The 15,652-nt window shown below is 37.2% G+C and overlaps 1 protein-coding gene across 4 annotated transcripts in view; it reads right to left on the bottom strand.

The window, feature by feature from the left end:
• Cpeb4 (cytoplasmic polyadenylation element binding protein 4) overlaps positions 1-15,652 on the bottom strand; it is a 60,446-nt gene that overhangs the window by 13,019 nt on the left and 31,775 nt on the right. For 2 of the 4 annotated variants that reach the window (XM_036195777.1, XM_036195776.1), the window contains exon 3: positions 8,495-8,545. The exons of the other annotated variants lie outside the window; for them this stretch is intronic. In XM_036195777.1, the coding sequence (XP_036051670.1) occupies positions 8,495-8,545 (51 nt within the window). The remainder of the gene's footprint in view (positions 1-8,494; positions 8,546-15,652) is intronic. 4 annotated transcript variants of the gene reach the window in all.

Consider the following 15,652-nt stretch of genomic DNA (forward strand, 5'->3'; position numbering starts at 1 on the left):
TGAGAAGAAAAAACAAAAAAACAAACAAAAACAACCTTTCAAACATTGTCAAAGAATCCACTGAGATTTCATCTATGAGCTTTTGAAATGGAAAAAGAAGGCCACATTCTTCATTTCCTGGTCATCAAAAAACCAAGGAATTGGATGGTTGTGATCAGTCTCATGCATTTTTAAAAAGAACTTCAAAGACCCACAAATCTTTACTGAACTTCACTCGTTTTAAAGGAAACCTTTGGCTGTCGTCATCACCCAGGGCCAAGACATTATGAAGCTAAGGCTGTGTGCAACATGATCTACACTGTTTGTAGATCTACACTACATGATTAGCGCTGTGTTGATTATATTTTCTCTCAGATTTCCAAGCTATCAATTTAGTAAACATACCAATATTAAATTCGTGAATTTTCACCATTATAGAATACACATTTGACAGTACTTTTCCGTTCATTTCAAATAGAAGATAATCATAACAAACAAAAATTTTAGGCAAATTATATATTGGCTTTACTCAACAGTTTTGTATCAACAAACAAACAAACAAACAAACAACCCTCAACCCAGTCTCAAATGTTGAAAACTGAAGGTTTGGCATTTTGTCATCAAGTCAGTTGCAGTTCAAAGGAAGAGAAAAAGGTAATTACTGAATCACAGGAAATAGCATAAACTTTAGAGCATCCTGAGAAAATGCTCTCTCTGAAATGAACTGGCACTGAAGTTCACCCTGTTCAAGGGCCTTGGCTAAATTCAGCATTTCCTGACTCCATGGTCTTGCTAAGCATAGTGGATAAAACAACCTGAGGCTTTGACTTCAAGGAACCAGTGATCATAAATGCCACAGTCACATAGCCATTTGTAATGATAATGAGCCATGCCTATGGCTATAGTGACCTCTCTTTACCCACTTTCATTTTCCATGGTTTCATTTGCCAATGGTACATCTCAATTTGAAAATATCCAATGGAAAATTCCAGAAATACAATTTATAAGTTCTGAGTAGCATTATGGAACCTGGTACTTCCCTTCTCTATCATGTCCAAGATGTGGATCACCTCTTTGTCCAATTTGTTCATGCTGAATGTGCTACCTGCCTATTAGTCACTTCTGAGATATTTTGAGAAAGACTATATTCATATAACTTTTCTTACAGTTTAATTAAATTAAAATCAACAAAAGTAAATTATTGTTAATTTCTTGCATACCTCATCTATAATTAAACTTTATCACAGGTGTGTGTATGTATATATGTGTATATACATACACACACACACACACACACACACACACACACACACACACACACCCAGGTTCAATTCCCAGCACCTACATGGCAGCTTACAGCCATCTGTAACTCCAGCCCTAAGGGATCTGACGCACTCTTCTGGCCTCTGTGGGCACTAACATACATTCAGGTAACCATACACATAATTAATAAGTAAATAAATAAATAAATAAATAAATAAATAAATATATACATGTGAAGGAGAAAACATAGAAAACCATCATCAGTCTTGGGTGTCTTTGGGGAACACAGTTCTGCTGGTTATGTAGTATGTGAAATAGGGATAGAGGAGAATGCGTTGTATGTAAGTTGGTGGCAGGGATGGAATATAGGTGAGATCTTAAAGGAAAAACAGCAGAGTATCAGGATTGCCATGCCACAGGGTGCTGCCATGCTCAGGCAAAGAGTGTATATAGTACAAGTAGGATTTGATTAGGGTCTGTGTTTAAACAGGATATTGGGATAGGCTTTTGAGTTAAATGTAACTCTAAAAACTGCCAGGACTTTCACTCTGTCTTCTAGACACAAATCAGTTTACTCAGAACAGGTGAGTATTTTGCAAAATAAAATTAGTTTTCATACCCAAATACATTTCTCCCATTACTACAAAGCACTGGGTTCCACTGAACCACTGGAGTAAAGGACTAAAACTGCGCTAAGACTTCCTCAAGGAAAGCCTGACTGGTGTTCACTCCATCGAGTTCAGGATTATCAGGTAAAGAGCTACTTTCCAACTTACCAGACAGAGGTTAGAAAGACAAGTGACATGACAAAAGTGGGTGTCTGCTTTTATAAATAGAACATTCCATTTAGATAACCACTCCAAAGACAAAGGAGTTCAAGAAAAGAATGACTTGGAACTCTAAGTTCTATCTTAACAAGTGGATTGATGATACTTCAATGTCTGAGAAAACAGATATTTGAAAGAGTAAAAAAATTTAACAAAGCCCTAAAGCCTTCAAGAATAGCAAGAGATATGGACAAACAGCTAATATAAAGTGCCTGGTGTCGCACACCTTTACTCCTAGCACTCAGAGAAGGCAGAGCCACGAGGATCTCTGTGAGTTCGAGGCCAGCCTGGTCTACAGAGTGAGATCCAGGACAGGCACCAAAACTACACAGAGAAACCCTGTCTCAAAAACCAAAAAGTTTTTATTTATATACCATAAAATTAAATGGTTAGTATAGAGGGATTTATAGTTAAATTCTGGGATTAATGTTTGAAAACTAATCAGACATCTTTTCCTATATTAAGGGAAAATAGGCTGTGGATACATAATGTTTACAACTATAAACACTTTAAAAATCAAACAGAAAAATTTGTGTAAACTTAGTACCGAAAAATAATGATGTTTGGAACTTAAAAACGACAATGTATTTTTTTTTAATTTTCACTTATATTTTACACATGTGAATTTTGACGTGACATATATGGAAAAGTAAGCATTGACATGTGACATATAGGGAAAAGTAAACAATCTGTAGCTTTGATGAACATGCCAACACAACTAGAATCCATGTAGTAATTAAATGCTAAATGCTGCTTCTCTATCCTATATAAAGACATACTAACACCCTTTCCCCACCGACTACAGGTTATATTTGGAATACACATTGTTATGAAATACTTGCAACACAGACTTTCCTGGGGAAAATGTCACAGAGATTTCTAATCTCATGAATAGAAAGATAGTTTGTCATTTGATGTTTTGCAAACACTAGGAGTGACAAGAGGAAAATTCACAAAGACACATATGCTTTGGAAAAGTTCTAGTTAAGTCAGCTGAAGTACACTATGCTAAGAATTTCCCCAAAGTTACTAAAGTGTCAACTATTATCATTTATTAGATACATGCTTGTATTGCTAGACTGTTATGATTTTTTAAAGATACATGTTCCTCTTGCTAGGTTAAGCCTCCCCAGTCTCCATTAGAGTTAAAATGAATACCATTTGTATGGCCCTACCTTTATTTTTATTGCTTACTTTGGACTTACAGAGTCTTCAATGATTTAATGTCTAGAACTAACAAGAGTCAAGAATAGTAAAAATGTGCTTGAAACATATGGTCATAAATGTCTAAAACTTCTGGGTCCATGTTATTAGTTCTATTGATAAGTGCTTCATTTCTAAAACACCTCTATAGGACTGCTTCCAATGGTTTTCTTATCAGCCTTATATTCACAGTCAAATTCCCTCTAGTGAAATATTCCATTAGTCTGTGGGCTAGAATTGCAAAGAAGTTACAGAAAAAATTTTCTCTCCCTCTGAACATATTACATTATAAAGGTGAGTTTCTATTTGTTTCTTAAAAAGCATCCTTTCCCCCTCATTTCAAAGTATCCACATCAAGATATATTCATAAAAAGAAAACACCTATTATGTGACCCTTTTTAACATGTGAAAATATTATTGTATTGTGTAACAGCATGCGCACACACACACAAACACACACACACACACACACACACACACACACAAAGCAAAGATAAAATTCAAAGACCTAAAGTTTATAGTTGTTAATCTTTGAACAAAAGAGGGCAGATCCCAAAAGCTGACAGGATGCCTACATCCGAGATCAAGGCACACAGTCCAACAAAGATGCAAATAATAATTTTAAGTGATTTTATAATCAACCTTTAATAAATTCACTGTCAAAATTAATTTACACGCATAGTTGGTAATTAAAATTTTCTATATCACATCAGGTTTTTGGTACAGTAACATTCAAAGAATGTGACTATAACCTACAGTTTTCCGAGGTAAATTACACTCTCCTTTTTGACCGATTTCTGCCCACATCCAAGCAAACAATCTCCCTCCTTCATTCTAAAACCTGTAATTAAGAGACAGTTGTCTTTGATGACACTCCTTCTCTGGGACAAGAGAACACTTGATGTTTCTAAATGAGCAGATGTCATCAGAGGAAAAGAGCTGTATAAACGAGTTCTAAGACCCAACATTCTGTTGTCGTTCTGGGATCTTTCTTGTGCCCAGTTTAACTTTGAAACAGTTAATTCTAAGGGCTAAAATAGTCAAGAATGGAGAGCTGAAAATAAAAATTAAAGGAAAAATGATAGAACAAAAGTACAGACTTCTCTTTTTAATGGAGGTGATAGTGACAGTTGGTTTCCTTAGATAAAATTAAGCTTCAACATAGGGATGAATACTTAATTAATCTTCCAGTCAACACTTAACTTAGTGTTTAACTAAGTCACAACAGAAAAAAAACTTAGAGGTAAGTCTGGCTCATATTTAGCACTTTTACTTAACTAAGAAACTACGTTTCAAGCTTATGTTTCAGAACCATAAAACATAAAATTTACTGGTAAAAGACATTCATTATGGGTGATTTATATGCTGAAGTCTTACCTTTAAGAACTTCAGAATATGATGGCTTTTAGAGATACAGTCTTTAAAGTCCTTTAAATGAGGACCTTTGGTGGGCCCTAATCCCACATGACCTCTGTCCTTCTAAGAAGTTAGGTTGCAATTGTGTAAAGAGGACAGACTATGTAAGGAGAAGCCATCATTACACCAATGAGAAGTCTCAGAGATCACTCCTGGGCATGCCTTCATCTTGGACTTCCAAGCCCCACAAAGTGGTTTTTGGCCCTACAAAGTGACTGACTTCTAGGCCCCCAAAAGTGACTAGCCTCCACAACTGTAGAGGAATAACTTATTTAAGTCAGTCTATGCACTTGTTACTTCCCACTGAGCAAACTAATACACTAATATGGCATCCAAAAAGTAGCTACAAAGTTTGGATTTTTAAATACATTTAAGTCCAAGAATTTTACCCAGGAAAAATAATAAAAACAAAACCTCTATAACACAGAAGTGAGGTATGTAATTCCCCAGAAGGAACACTAGAGCAGTATCGCAGAGGTTTTAATCACTATTGGTTGAATTACACTAGCACATCTTTGAAAAGGCACTCATCCATGAAGGTTACTGGGTAGTATGAAAATGGGTGACTAAAACAAGAAGTCATGTGATCTGTGGGCGAGTAAGCCCTTTTATCATTGTATAAGCAAATTCCAATGTTATCCCAATATAAACTGCCCCAAACTGGGAAAGGGTTCTGCCCCTTTTCTTTTTATTAGTTAGGATTTAAACCCAATTTCCTCACCCAAAGTTCTGAGATTGCTTAAAAAATTCAAAATAAGTTACATAATAAAAACCAATCAAAATTCAAATTTTTTGCATTAAAATGTTCAAAAGGAGAGGTAAGTAGCTCTTATTTTTAATCCAAAGGGGTTTTACGAAAAGGGCTCTTACAGGTGACACTAGTGAAGCAAAGCTCTGGAAGATGTAGAAACATACTGCTTCATGGACAGAATCACTTCCCATGGTTTTTAGTCTGAATAAACTATGATGACCAGGAAGAACAGCTCCCTCCAGCCCTTCTAGTCTTGGTGTTAAAGTGACATAGTATCAAGCTTTTATTATCCATTTTTTTAAAACAGCAAAAAGTTGAGGGAGCTATATTTAAAAGTGGTGATTTGGGTTACTTATCTCAATACCAAACAGAAGACAACTTTTACAGGCTCATCTCAATAGTCCCGTGATGTTGTTGTTCCTTTTGGTAAATCCTTAGTGTGCATATTCTTAACCACAAAAATCAGTGGTTTTAGTTTGACTTACTATGTGCTTGGTGTGATAAGTGATCTTCAGCTCTGAAGATGGGAGGCTTCTGTAACTCCTGAGCCTGTCTTCATTAAGCACATTTACTCCTATATATCAGACTTCCAAGATAAAATACACCCAAATCTGACCTAGCCTAAGAGCACAGCTACTAAGAATCAGTGCAATAAGATTGATTTATTACAGAAGAGGCCCGTTTGCCAGGATGTTTTATAAAAATGGCTGAAGGAGGGTTGGGGATTTAGCTCAGTGGTAGAGCATTTGCCTAGCAAGTGCAAGGCCCTGGGTTCATCCTCAGCTCAAAAAAAAAAAAAAAAAAAAAAAGGCTGAAAGAATAAGCCAACACCCACGCCTAAATCAAGGTGCTGTCGTCTTTTTCTAACCCACTCTGATTTCATGAATTTTAAGTAATCATTTAAAATTATTTTACTTTACATTTCAATTATGTGTGTCAGTCTGTGCACATGAGTTCAGGTGCCTGAGGATACCAGAGGTGTTGGATCTCCCTGGAGATGAACTAACATGCTTCAGAGCCTTGGGTCATCTGCAAGGGCAATATGTGCTCTTAACCACTGAACTATCATCTCTCCTGTTCCCACTTAAACAATCTTCTAGTATATTTGACTTTAATACTGGAGAATGAATGAATCAGTTCTGGCATCTGGCCTACCCACAAGTTTCATTTTTCAGTACACATGAATAAATCAGCATCTGGTCCTATTGGTTTCCTACTTAAAACTAACACCAGGTTACTCACATCTGACAAAACCTATTTTGGGCCCTGTGGAATTGGATATTAACCTGAGACCATGGCAATCATGACTTCACACTCTTGGGTTTGCCTTAAGGAGCCAGAGTTTCTCCTTTTTTTAAAATATCTTTTTAGTTTTCTTCATCATCACAGCTTTTAGTTTGAGGTGATATTAAGCCCCAGTCAGTATATTTTCATAAGAAATAGAACTTTTATAGAAGCATCAGTGGAAATGAGGCATCTGGCATCCTACTATAGTTTATAGACCAATAAAATTTCAAAACATAAATACTTGGAGAGAAAGGTCATCTTTATTATTTTTCCTTTGCCAAGTAATAGTCATTGAAAATAAACTATTCATAAAAATAAATATTAATGGAGAAAAAAGGAATGGCATAACAAAAGAATCTTAAAATTTAAATGTGTTGATATCTAAGGGAAAGTTACTAGAGAGTTTTTTTGTTTTTGTTTTTTCCCACTTCACAAAGATGAGTCCTACAGGCAAGTGATCCAACTGAACAACTTCATGAGGAAATTAACATAGATAAAGTCAACCACCTTACCTGGAATCATTCAGCTATATCCCAAATCTCAGCTCACTATAATTCCCAGTACCTAGATCTGAGCCTGGATCTAGCTTACAGGAAAAGGTAAACCTTGTTCCATGGAAGGGATATGTGCCTCCTCCTCATGCCAAAACCAGTAGGGGTAGGCTTTAACTTGGATACTTTTGTGCTACTATATTATATTAGTACTAACTAAAAGGAAACTTAGTTATAACAATCATTTTCAATTCCTCCTCTACTATGTGCCACAGACAAGGTGGTTTTGTTTGTTTCTGTTTGCTTAAGGAATGATGTGAATGCAGCAAGAATAATTCTTGGAGGATAGGAGACCTTAAAAAAGATTTGAAACTAACAGAAATCTGGGAAAAAAATACCAGGAACTGGAGAGGTGGCTCAGTGGTTAAGGGTGGTTCCTGCTCTTCCAGAGGAACCAGGTCAGTCCCCAGTACCTACATAGCAGCTCACTTCAGCTCCCGGGAATCCAATGCCCTTTTCTGGCCTCCACAGGAATTGACATAAATGTGAAATATGTTCATACAGACACATACACATAAACTAAGATAAAAATAAATCATACACACACATACATATACACTAGCAAATAAAAAGGAAAAAAAAAGACTTCTGCATTCCAGAAGATCAAAAATTATATATGTACTTTAAAGTCCTTAAATTCTTTGAGTAGATGCCTTTGTCTTCCCTGTGACCTGTAACTTACTTCTGGCATGCACACATAAAAGGAGGATTTGTGGGCACATGAGTAGCTTGGGCCAGGTAAGGAGACACTATGAAAGGAATTGTAGAGGCCAGTACATCTCCATTCTTCATGCTATCCTTGATGGTAAATAATGAATAGCCTTCTCTTCGGAACATAAAGCACTGTGGTCTTGGGCTGCCTCTTTCTGACTCTAAGTCCCTGGCTACCCTCTCTTCTCCTGGCATTTGATCTACAGAAGCTAACTAGCATTTCATGAAGGCGGTCTGTGTCATTATGGGATTCACATTCACTCTCTTCACTAATTTCAGAATGGAGAACCATGTGGCTCTCTGTATTCTTTAGAGAAAAGGTTCTGTCACAATTTTGAGGGACAAGAATTACTGTTAAAGTAGGTGATTAATAGCAAACTACAACTGTCATTGTAGAACAAATAAGTGTCACTTCTGCAGTTCTTGAAGCACAAATACTCTATTTTCTCACCTAATACTAACTTCAGTTTGGTGTACTTCACTAGGGTAAATCAATTATCACTTACCATTAATAAGCAGAGAACTATCGGATCCTGGATATGAATAGTTTAGACGACCTGAAGGTAAAAGAAGGCCGTTACTAATTTTTTTTCATAGATGGTTTAACTTATTCAATAACAGAGCTGAGTTGATGGCTTCTAATATTTACAGTATTTACAAGTCTGTATTTGGGGACAGATTTGTTGTTCTGAGGAATGTAATGATTCAGAGGATCTATCAAGCATTGATGCACCAGAGGGGGAATCTGAATGTAGTAAGTCTCCCTCATATTTAACTATTCATGATATATTAACTATTTAACTATTGAGTCATTCTCGTTTACAAGTCACCCAACGTACTTTCCTTTATACCAGTGTGTTCTGACAATCTATAATAACAATCTTGAAATCTTTTGTCCCATGAATATGAAATATTTTTTCATCCGTGTTGGTTGTTGCTTTTTTAAAGGATGCAATTAATCACAATATTTTCTTATGCGACTTTTTTCTATGAAACAAGGCAAAGGCACGCTGGCAGGTTTGAATTTGGGTTTGGGGCAATGCACAATAAAGGTAAAGAGGAGAGTCTGTCTTACTTGTACATTCTAGAAAGAGCTCAAAGCCCTGACACAGACCACAAACACACTAAGCACTCAATAAATGCACGGTCACTTGGCTTCCAAGTTTGAAATGGTTCATAAATGTTGAAGCTAAAAAATCACTATTTAAGAGCTACTCCCAAAAAAGAGCTTGTGAAAGTGCTGACATTATTGGATGAACTGTTTTACAAATTGGCAAGGAAAGGCAATGGGATTTCTCTGCCTTTAAGAAATTATATTTCTGTATTTTGAAGAGCTATCCAGACCACAAATCCTTATTGAATACATATTGTGTACACGCTAAGTTCTAAAATAAATGTCATTGAGGAAACATTTTTAAGCCCCCATACCCAGCATGCTTATCTTTATCAGTCTGTAGAAAAATGGTGAAGAGCCCTCATCAAGTTCTGCTGCTCATCTGAAGAATGGGCAGAAAAACTAGGTTGCTAATTCTCTGCTAACTGACTATGAAGCATGACAATTCCTTTAGGAGACAACACTCAATTATGGCCTCACAGAGCTGGGAGTCTCGTGGGCTATGGAAAAGCAGAGAAAAGGCAGAGATTCCACTAAGCCTTCAGGCTTGAGCAGGGCTTCTCTGAATGCCAACAAGCCTCTACCCAGTTCACAGAGACTCTAATGTGGTCCTATCAACCCAACACCAAGTCTTCAGGAGGGAGTGTCAATGTTAAAACCTTGTGTCTTGGAAAGGAACTTCATTAGAACATCTCATGTCATGAGAAGAGAGGGCCATAACCTGTAATGAATCTATACCCCAAACCTGGGGTCCCACATGGGAAAACCACAACTGACTAAATTTTACAACTGATTTAAAATCAAATAAAGGGGCTTTCTGAGATTAAATTAACTGCCCTACTTAAGATTTCAACTTATTTGGGGAAATGAGTAGAAGAATAGAAAGAAGGAGAAAGTGAAAACTGATTTGTGATATTTCATTTTCTGCCTAAATATTGGCTTATTTCCTTAATGCTGATATACAGGTCAAGTACCCAACTCTGGTAAATGCCACTGAAACTGCTTTAAACCACTTGGATTCTATTCCCACCACAACACTTTTTCTTTCTGTCTTTCTTCTTCTTCCTCCTCCTCCTCCTCCTCCTCCTCCTCCTCCTCCTCCTCTTCTTCTTCTTCTTCTTCTTCTTCTTCTTCTTCTTCTTCTTTAAATGAATAGACTTGAGATGCTGGAAGCAAGACTATGACATGAACCATTTAAGACCTGCAGGGAAGGGTCCTCACCTGATTTTACTAATGAAATGTATGTCTAGATTTTGTCACTATGCAATCTTCTAAGCAAATGAGTTAACAGGAGTTATCAAACCCATTTTCTTACATCATCAAACATTTCTAAAGATGAACTTCTGTGGATATTGCTCTGTGTAAATAAAGTTCTGATTGGCCAGTGGCCAGGCAGGAAGTATAGGCGGGACAAGAGAGAAGAGAATTCTGGGAAGTAGAAGACGGGGGAGAGACACCGCCAGCCACCGCCATGAAAAGCAACATGTAAAGACACTGGTAAGCCACAAGCCATGTGGCAAAGTATAGACTAACAGAAATGGGTTAATTTAAGATAGAAGAAGTAGATAACAAGAAGCCTGCCACGGCCATACAGTTTCTAAACAATGTAAGTTTCTGTGTGCTTTCTTGGTTGGGCCTGAGTGACTGTGGGACTGGCGGGTAAGAGAGATTTGTCCTAACTGGGCCAGGCAGAAAAACTCTAACTACAATGAACTAAGAAGTCAATACATAAATAAACACTTATATTGGTTAAAATTAGGGCTGAGAAGAGCTATCTCTGTATTTCTATGAATGTGGACTAATTTCTTTGGTGCTAGCATTGTGGTTGAAGCTGGGGCTGTTCCACATGAGCTTTAGCTTGGCCTTGTGATGGACTTACTATCAGGAAAGCACTAGTTTTGATCATGAGGCCAATACAATACCTGTGTGGTATCCTCCCAAAACAATTAAGAACTTTTCCCCCAAGTTTTAAAATATCAGTAGGACATTAAGAGATTTTTTTTCCTTTTAAATTTTATGATGTTTCCACAATGGTTTGCCCAATTCTGTAAATCCTTTCTGTAACTAATGAATCTAAAAAGTCATTCATAATTACGGATAACAACTATCTCTCCCTTTCTGGAAATCCTCGCAAAGCACCCTTCGCACTATTTGGAACTGAATCCTCTATAAGCTATCCCCACTGCCCTTCTGTGCCTTCTGTCTTCTTTGCTCTGTGGCTGCCAATATTGGTCATTATCTTCCCTTTCCTATTCTATGGCTAAGGTCGTGACTATTCATTCCTTCCCACAGATCCACAGTGGGTCTCGTTGCCTATTCCCAGTGAAGGACTAGATATTGTGTCTATCTGTCTAGGTACCTATCTACCTAGAGTTCTTTTTTAAAATTTTCAGCAAAAGTTAGCACCAGACTGGTGCATTTGTTTTAAGTGATGGATATAAATAAGCATTCCATTAACACCTAAAGTTCAGAGGTCCTATTCTTTCATTCTTAGTGTTCAAACAAATGTATAACAACATGTATCCACATGCACCAACTGATACAGAATCACAGTGTAGTTTCATTATCCTAAGATTCCTCTGTACTCCACCTATTCATTCTGTCCTTTTACCCTAACCTTAGATCTTTTTGTTAATTTTATAGCTTTCACTTTTCTAGTATATCATGTGGCTGAAATCATAGGACCAAGCCTTATCAGACTGGCTTCTTTCACCTGGGACTTAATGGTTCTTTTATGTCTTTTCTGGGGCTTGATAGCTCATTTTTTTTAGTATCAAATAATATTACATTGTTTGTATGGAACTACTAAAGGATATTTTTGTCACTTATAAGTATGGCAATTATTAGTTAACCTGTTAGAAACAGCTGTATGATGGTTTTTGTTAAGGATATAAGCTTTCTGAGAAGCTTTTTCAAATATTTTCAGGGTCACCTTTTTCAAGACACTTTTCCCAAAATGGAAATGTCTCTTTAAATTATCTCACCCATTTACTTCTAGCCACACAGCAACAGTCAGTCTTAAGCAATCATTTCACTTACTGGATAATTCTCTTATCTTTTTTATATAATAAATGCCCTTTGGGACTAAAAATTTTTTATTTAAACCTATCTAAGTTTTCTGCTTAGACATCAGAAAGCACTCAATAAGTTCATTCTACTGAACTTAAGACACCAGTACTTCACAAATGAATAAAGGACAAATAAAAATAATTGGGATATGTGAACATACATATAACCTAGTGCCTGTGGCTTTGTTGGGTTGGTTTTTTGATAACTCATCTATCTATAAACATGTTTTGGTATATTTATAATTTAGTTCCTGAAGGAAAAGGAATGACTTTTTAGGATTTCAGGCAAGTGAACCTATTTTATGGCTAAAATTCAATCCTTGAAGGCTTCTGCTATTGACTGTTATAAATACAAAAAATACTACCTGATCAGTAATCCTAAGGGACACCATCGCCAGAAATACGATGTGTCTCTGGAGGCAGCTATGGCATTCGGAGCCAGAGTCTAGCACATATCATACTGAAGGCAGAGGCTATATTTGTAGACATGATTCAGCCTAGCCAAATATAGGCAACTGATACAGTGTGACTACCAAATTCTACAGCTAGAAAAGGTCCATGCATCAGCCTGACAGGTCCATGCTGGGCATCAATGAGTTGGAAAGAAGCACTACTTAGCAAATGATGGACTTAGAGTTAAAAAGGAGAAGATTGTCCTAATGAACAGTGTGTACGATCATGCTCTTTTAGGACTAGGCAAGCTTGTCAAGGAGATAGAAGGCAATGCTCTATTTTATTAGTAATAATGGTACAGGTTACTTTCAGAATTATTTTTTCTAAGGAGAGACCCAGGTATTATTGCTTACAGATGATTCAGCAGGAAATGAAACAAAAAAGCACGTACTTCGAACAAACATAAGCAATGAAAACTATCAATGTTCTACAGTAATGCTGGATATCATACTATGACCTTCTCTTCTTCAGAGTCAAGCTAGCATCATTTGTGATGTGGTACAAGCCAAGTTACATAAGAAATAATGGCTTTGCTGTCTAGAACATAGCCAATATGGTCCTATATAATCCCAAGTAGCATGAAATTCTTAGTTGTTTTTTTTAAGCTGTCTCAAGCTAGAATAACTTAGATACCTCCAAAAGAAAAAGGGAAGGAGTTTTCAGTAACCCTCATTAAATTTTCTAACTCCCATACACATATGCATATATATTTGTATATAGACACATACATTGTAGGTGTTGTTTGATTAAGGACACTCCTCCTAATTCTGAGAGTGGCAATTTTATTTAGTTAATGTCTAACTCAAAGCTATACTGTCACAAATACTTATTTAGCTCAGTGGTAGAGCACTTGCCTAGCAAGCACAAGCTCTGGGTTCGGTCGTCAACTCTGGCAAAAAAAAAAAAAAAAAGTAACACATGTCCTTTACATACTTTTTATTTTTAATCAATACTGCCAGATACTTTAGCAAGATGGTGCTGTAGATACCTAGAGAACATATAACAAAAGCTAAAGGCCCATTATAAATTCACTGGTTATGATACCAACTTTATATTTACATAAATGTAGAACCAATGTCAGTATGACCTAATGCAATGAATGTACTCACTATGCCCTGTGCCTTATAATAAAAAGAAGTGCTTAACAATCAAAGTCCACAACCTCACTTGGTCTCCTGATCCATCTTTCCTGTAACCAACTGTTCATAGCATTTCTATGTAAAATCACAAAGGAAGACCTGACACTGACGTCAGCTGCAGACTCTTGCTCTTTTCTGAAGACCCATTTAAAACCCATTATACACACAGAGTTCAGGCTAAACAAAAACCCTCTATGGGATGAATGTGGCTGTCAGTATGAAGCCAGAAAAAAAAAATCCTTACATGTGTGTTTTCTCCTATCTGCTCACAAAGCCGTTTCCCTACTCTTACTAGATTCACCAGGCATTTAGACCTGCTAACTCATAACCTCTGCGGAATGCCCCAATGTCTCACCACTCAAGTTCCACCTCCATTCCCTGCTATAGGCAGTTCTCTACTGGCCTTATTTCCTATGGAAGCCTGTGTAAGCCATAGTAACATGGTATGAGTGGTGCTGAGTGTCTTAGTTTCATTTCCTGTTGTTGTGATAAAATACTCCAGACAGGAACTTAGGGAAGAAAAGTTTTATTTTGCTTTTAATTCTAGGTTACAATCCATCGTTGTGAAGAAATCAAGATAGCAGGAAGTTGAAGTACATCCACAGTCAAGAGTAGCCAGGAAATGAAAGCATGCATGCTTCCTAGTGCTCAGCTAGCTCTCTCCTAGTCACTCAATCCAGGGCCCAGGCCATTAAAATATTATCACCCACATTCAGGATGGGGCTTCCCACTTCTGATAACTTAAGTAACACAATCCCTCACAGGCCAAACTGGATAATTCCTCATTGGGCCTCCCTTTACAGGTGATTTTGGTTGTGTCAAGCTGACAATTACTATTAACCATCACACTCCTTTTTAAGCTATCTCTTCCTGTATGGCAGCAAACTCTTAGAAAACAGACTTTGAGTCTTGCATTCCAGAGTCTGGGCATAGAATGTACTCAGCAATCAGCTGCTGGACGAATGAGAGAAACAAAGCTGGCCAGTGGTGATGTCTCTGCCTTGGTGGATAGAGGGAAAAGGATAAAAATCACAGTTTTGCATTGAAATTTACTTCATATTGCTGTATATTAGGGACACAGAGTCCTCAGTTCCATTTAGTCATTGGGAACTAGCCCTAAAATAACCTTTGTAGAGTGATAAGACCCTTCTGCCCCTATGGTGTAGTAGTAGTTAAGCAATGAACAGCAATTTCTTTCCCCTCTCCAACAATAGCCAAAGGTAAGCAGCCATTTTCCACCTTGAGGGAAGGGAGCAAGGCAGTTTCTGCTGGCTAACAAGCACTAAACTGGAATTTTGGAGAAGGCAGTAGTAATCCAGGGAATCTCTTGGCTCCAGAGAAATGGAAGTTTGCTAGTGTCTTTGGTTACAAACGGGGAAGTAATTCTTTTCTGAGAAAAGAGAGAAGACAAAACTCAAATGCCTGACTTTTTATTGTAACATCATTGTAGCAGGATTTTAGGAAAGGGAAACTTCAAAACTCACCGGCCGTAAGTTCCCAGTGTTAATGAAAACAAGGAGCACCTTCTTTTTGTACCAAAGCCTCAAATTCAGAATTTTAAATTCTGATAGGACAGTAGAAAACAGATTGTAAAAACCAAAGGAATACATTTCTACAAAATGAAAGACTACCTGACTGTAGTTCAAGGCAGCTATAAAGTTGTAAGGTCTAAAAGCAACTAAGAGTTCCAGGCAGTAAGGGAATGTCTGCAGAGAAGCTACCAAGGAGCTGACCTAATTAAGGAATTCAAAAGATTTCCGACTGCCAGGAAAGCTAACAACAAACCAGCAAGCAGGAAGGCTATTTTTACCCTCACCAGAAGCCTTTTGCTCTGGCTGCTGCAATGAAAGGACATAGCTACAGGATAACTTGCCTTAAGAGGATGTTATG

The sequence above is a fragment of the Onychomys torridus genome, chromosome 8, assembly GCF_903995425.1.
Source record: "Onychomys torridus chromosome 8, mOncTor1.1, whole genome shotgun sequence".
Classification (NCBI taxonomy): Eukaryota; Metazoa; Chordata; class Mammalia; order Rodentia; family Cricetidae; genus Onychomys; species Onychomys torridus.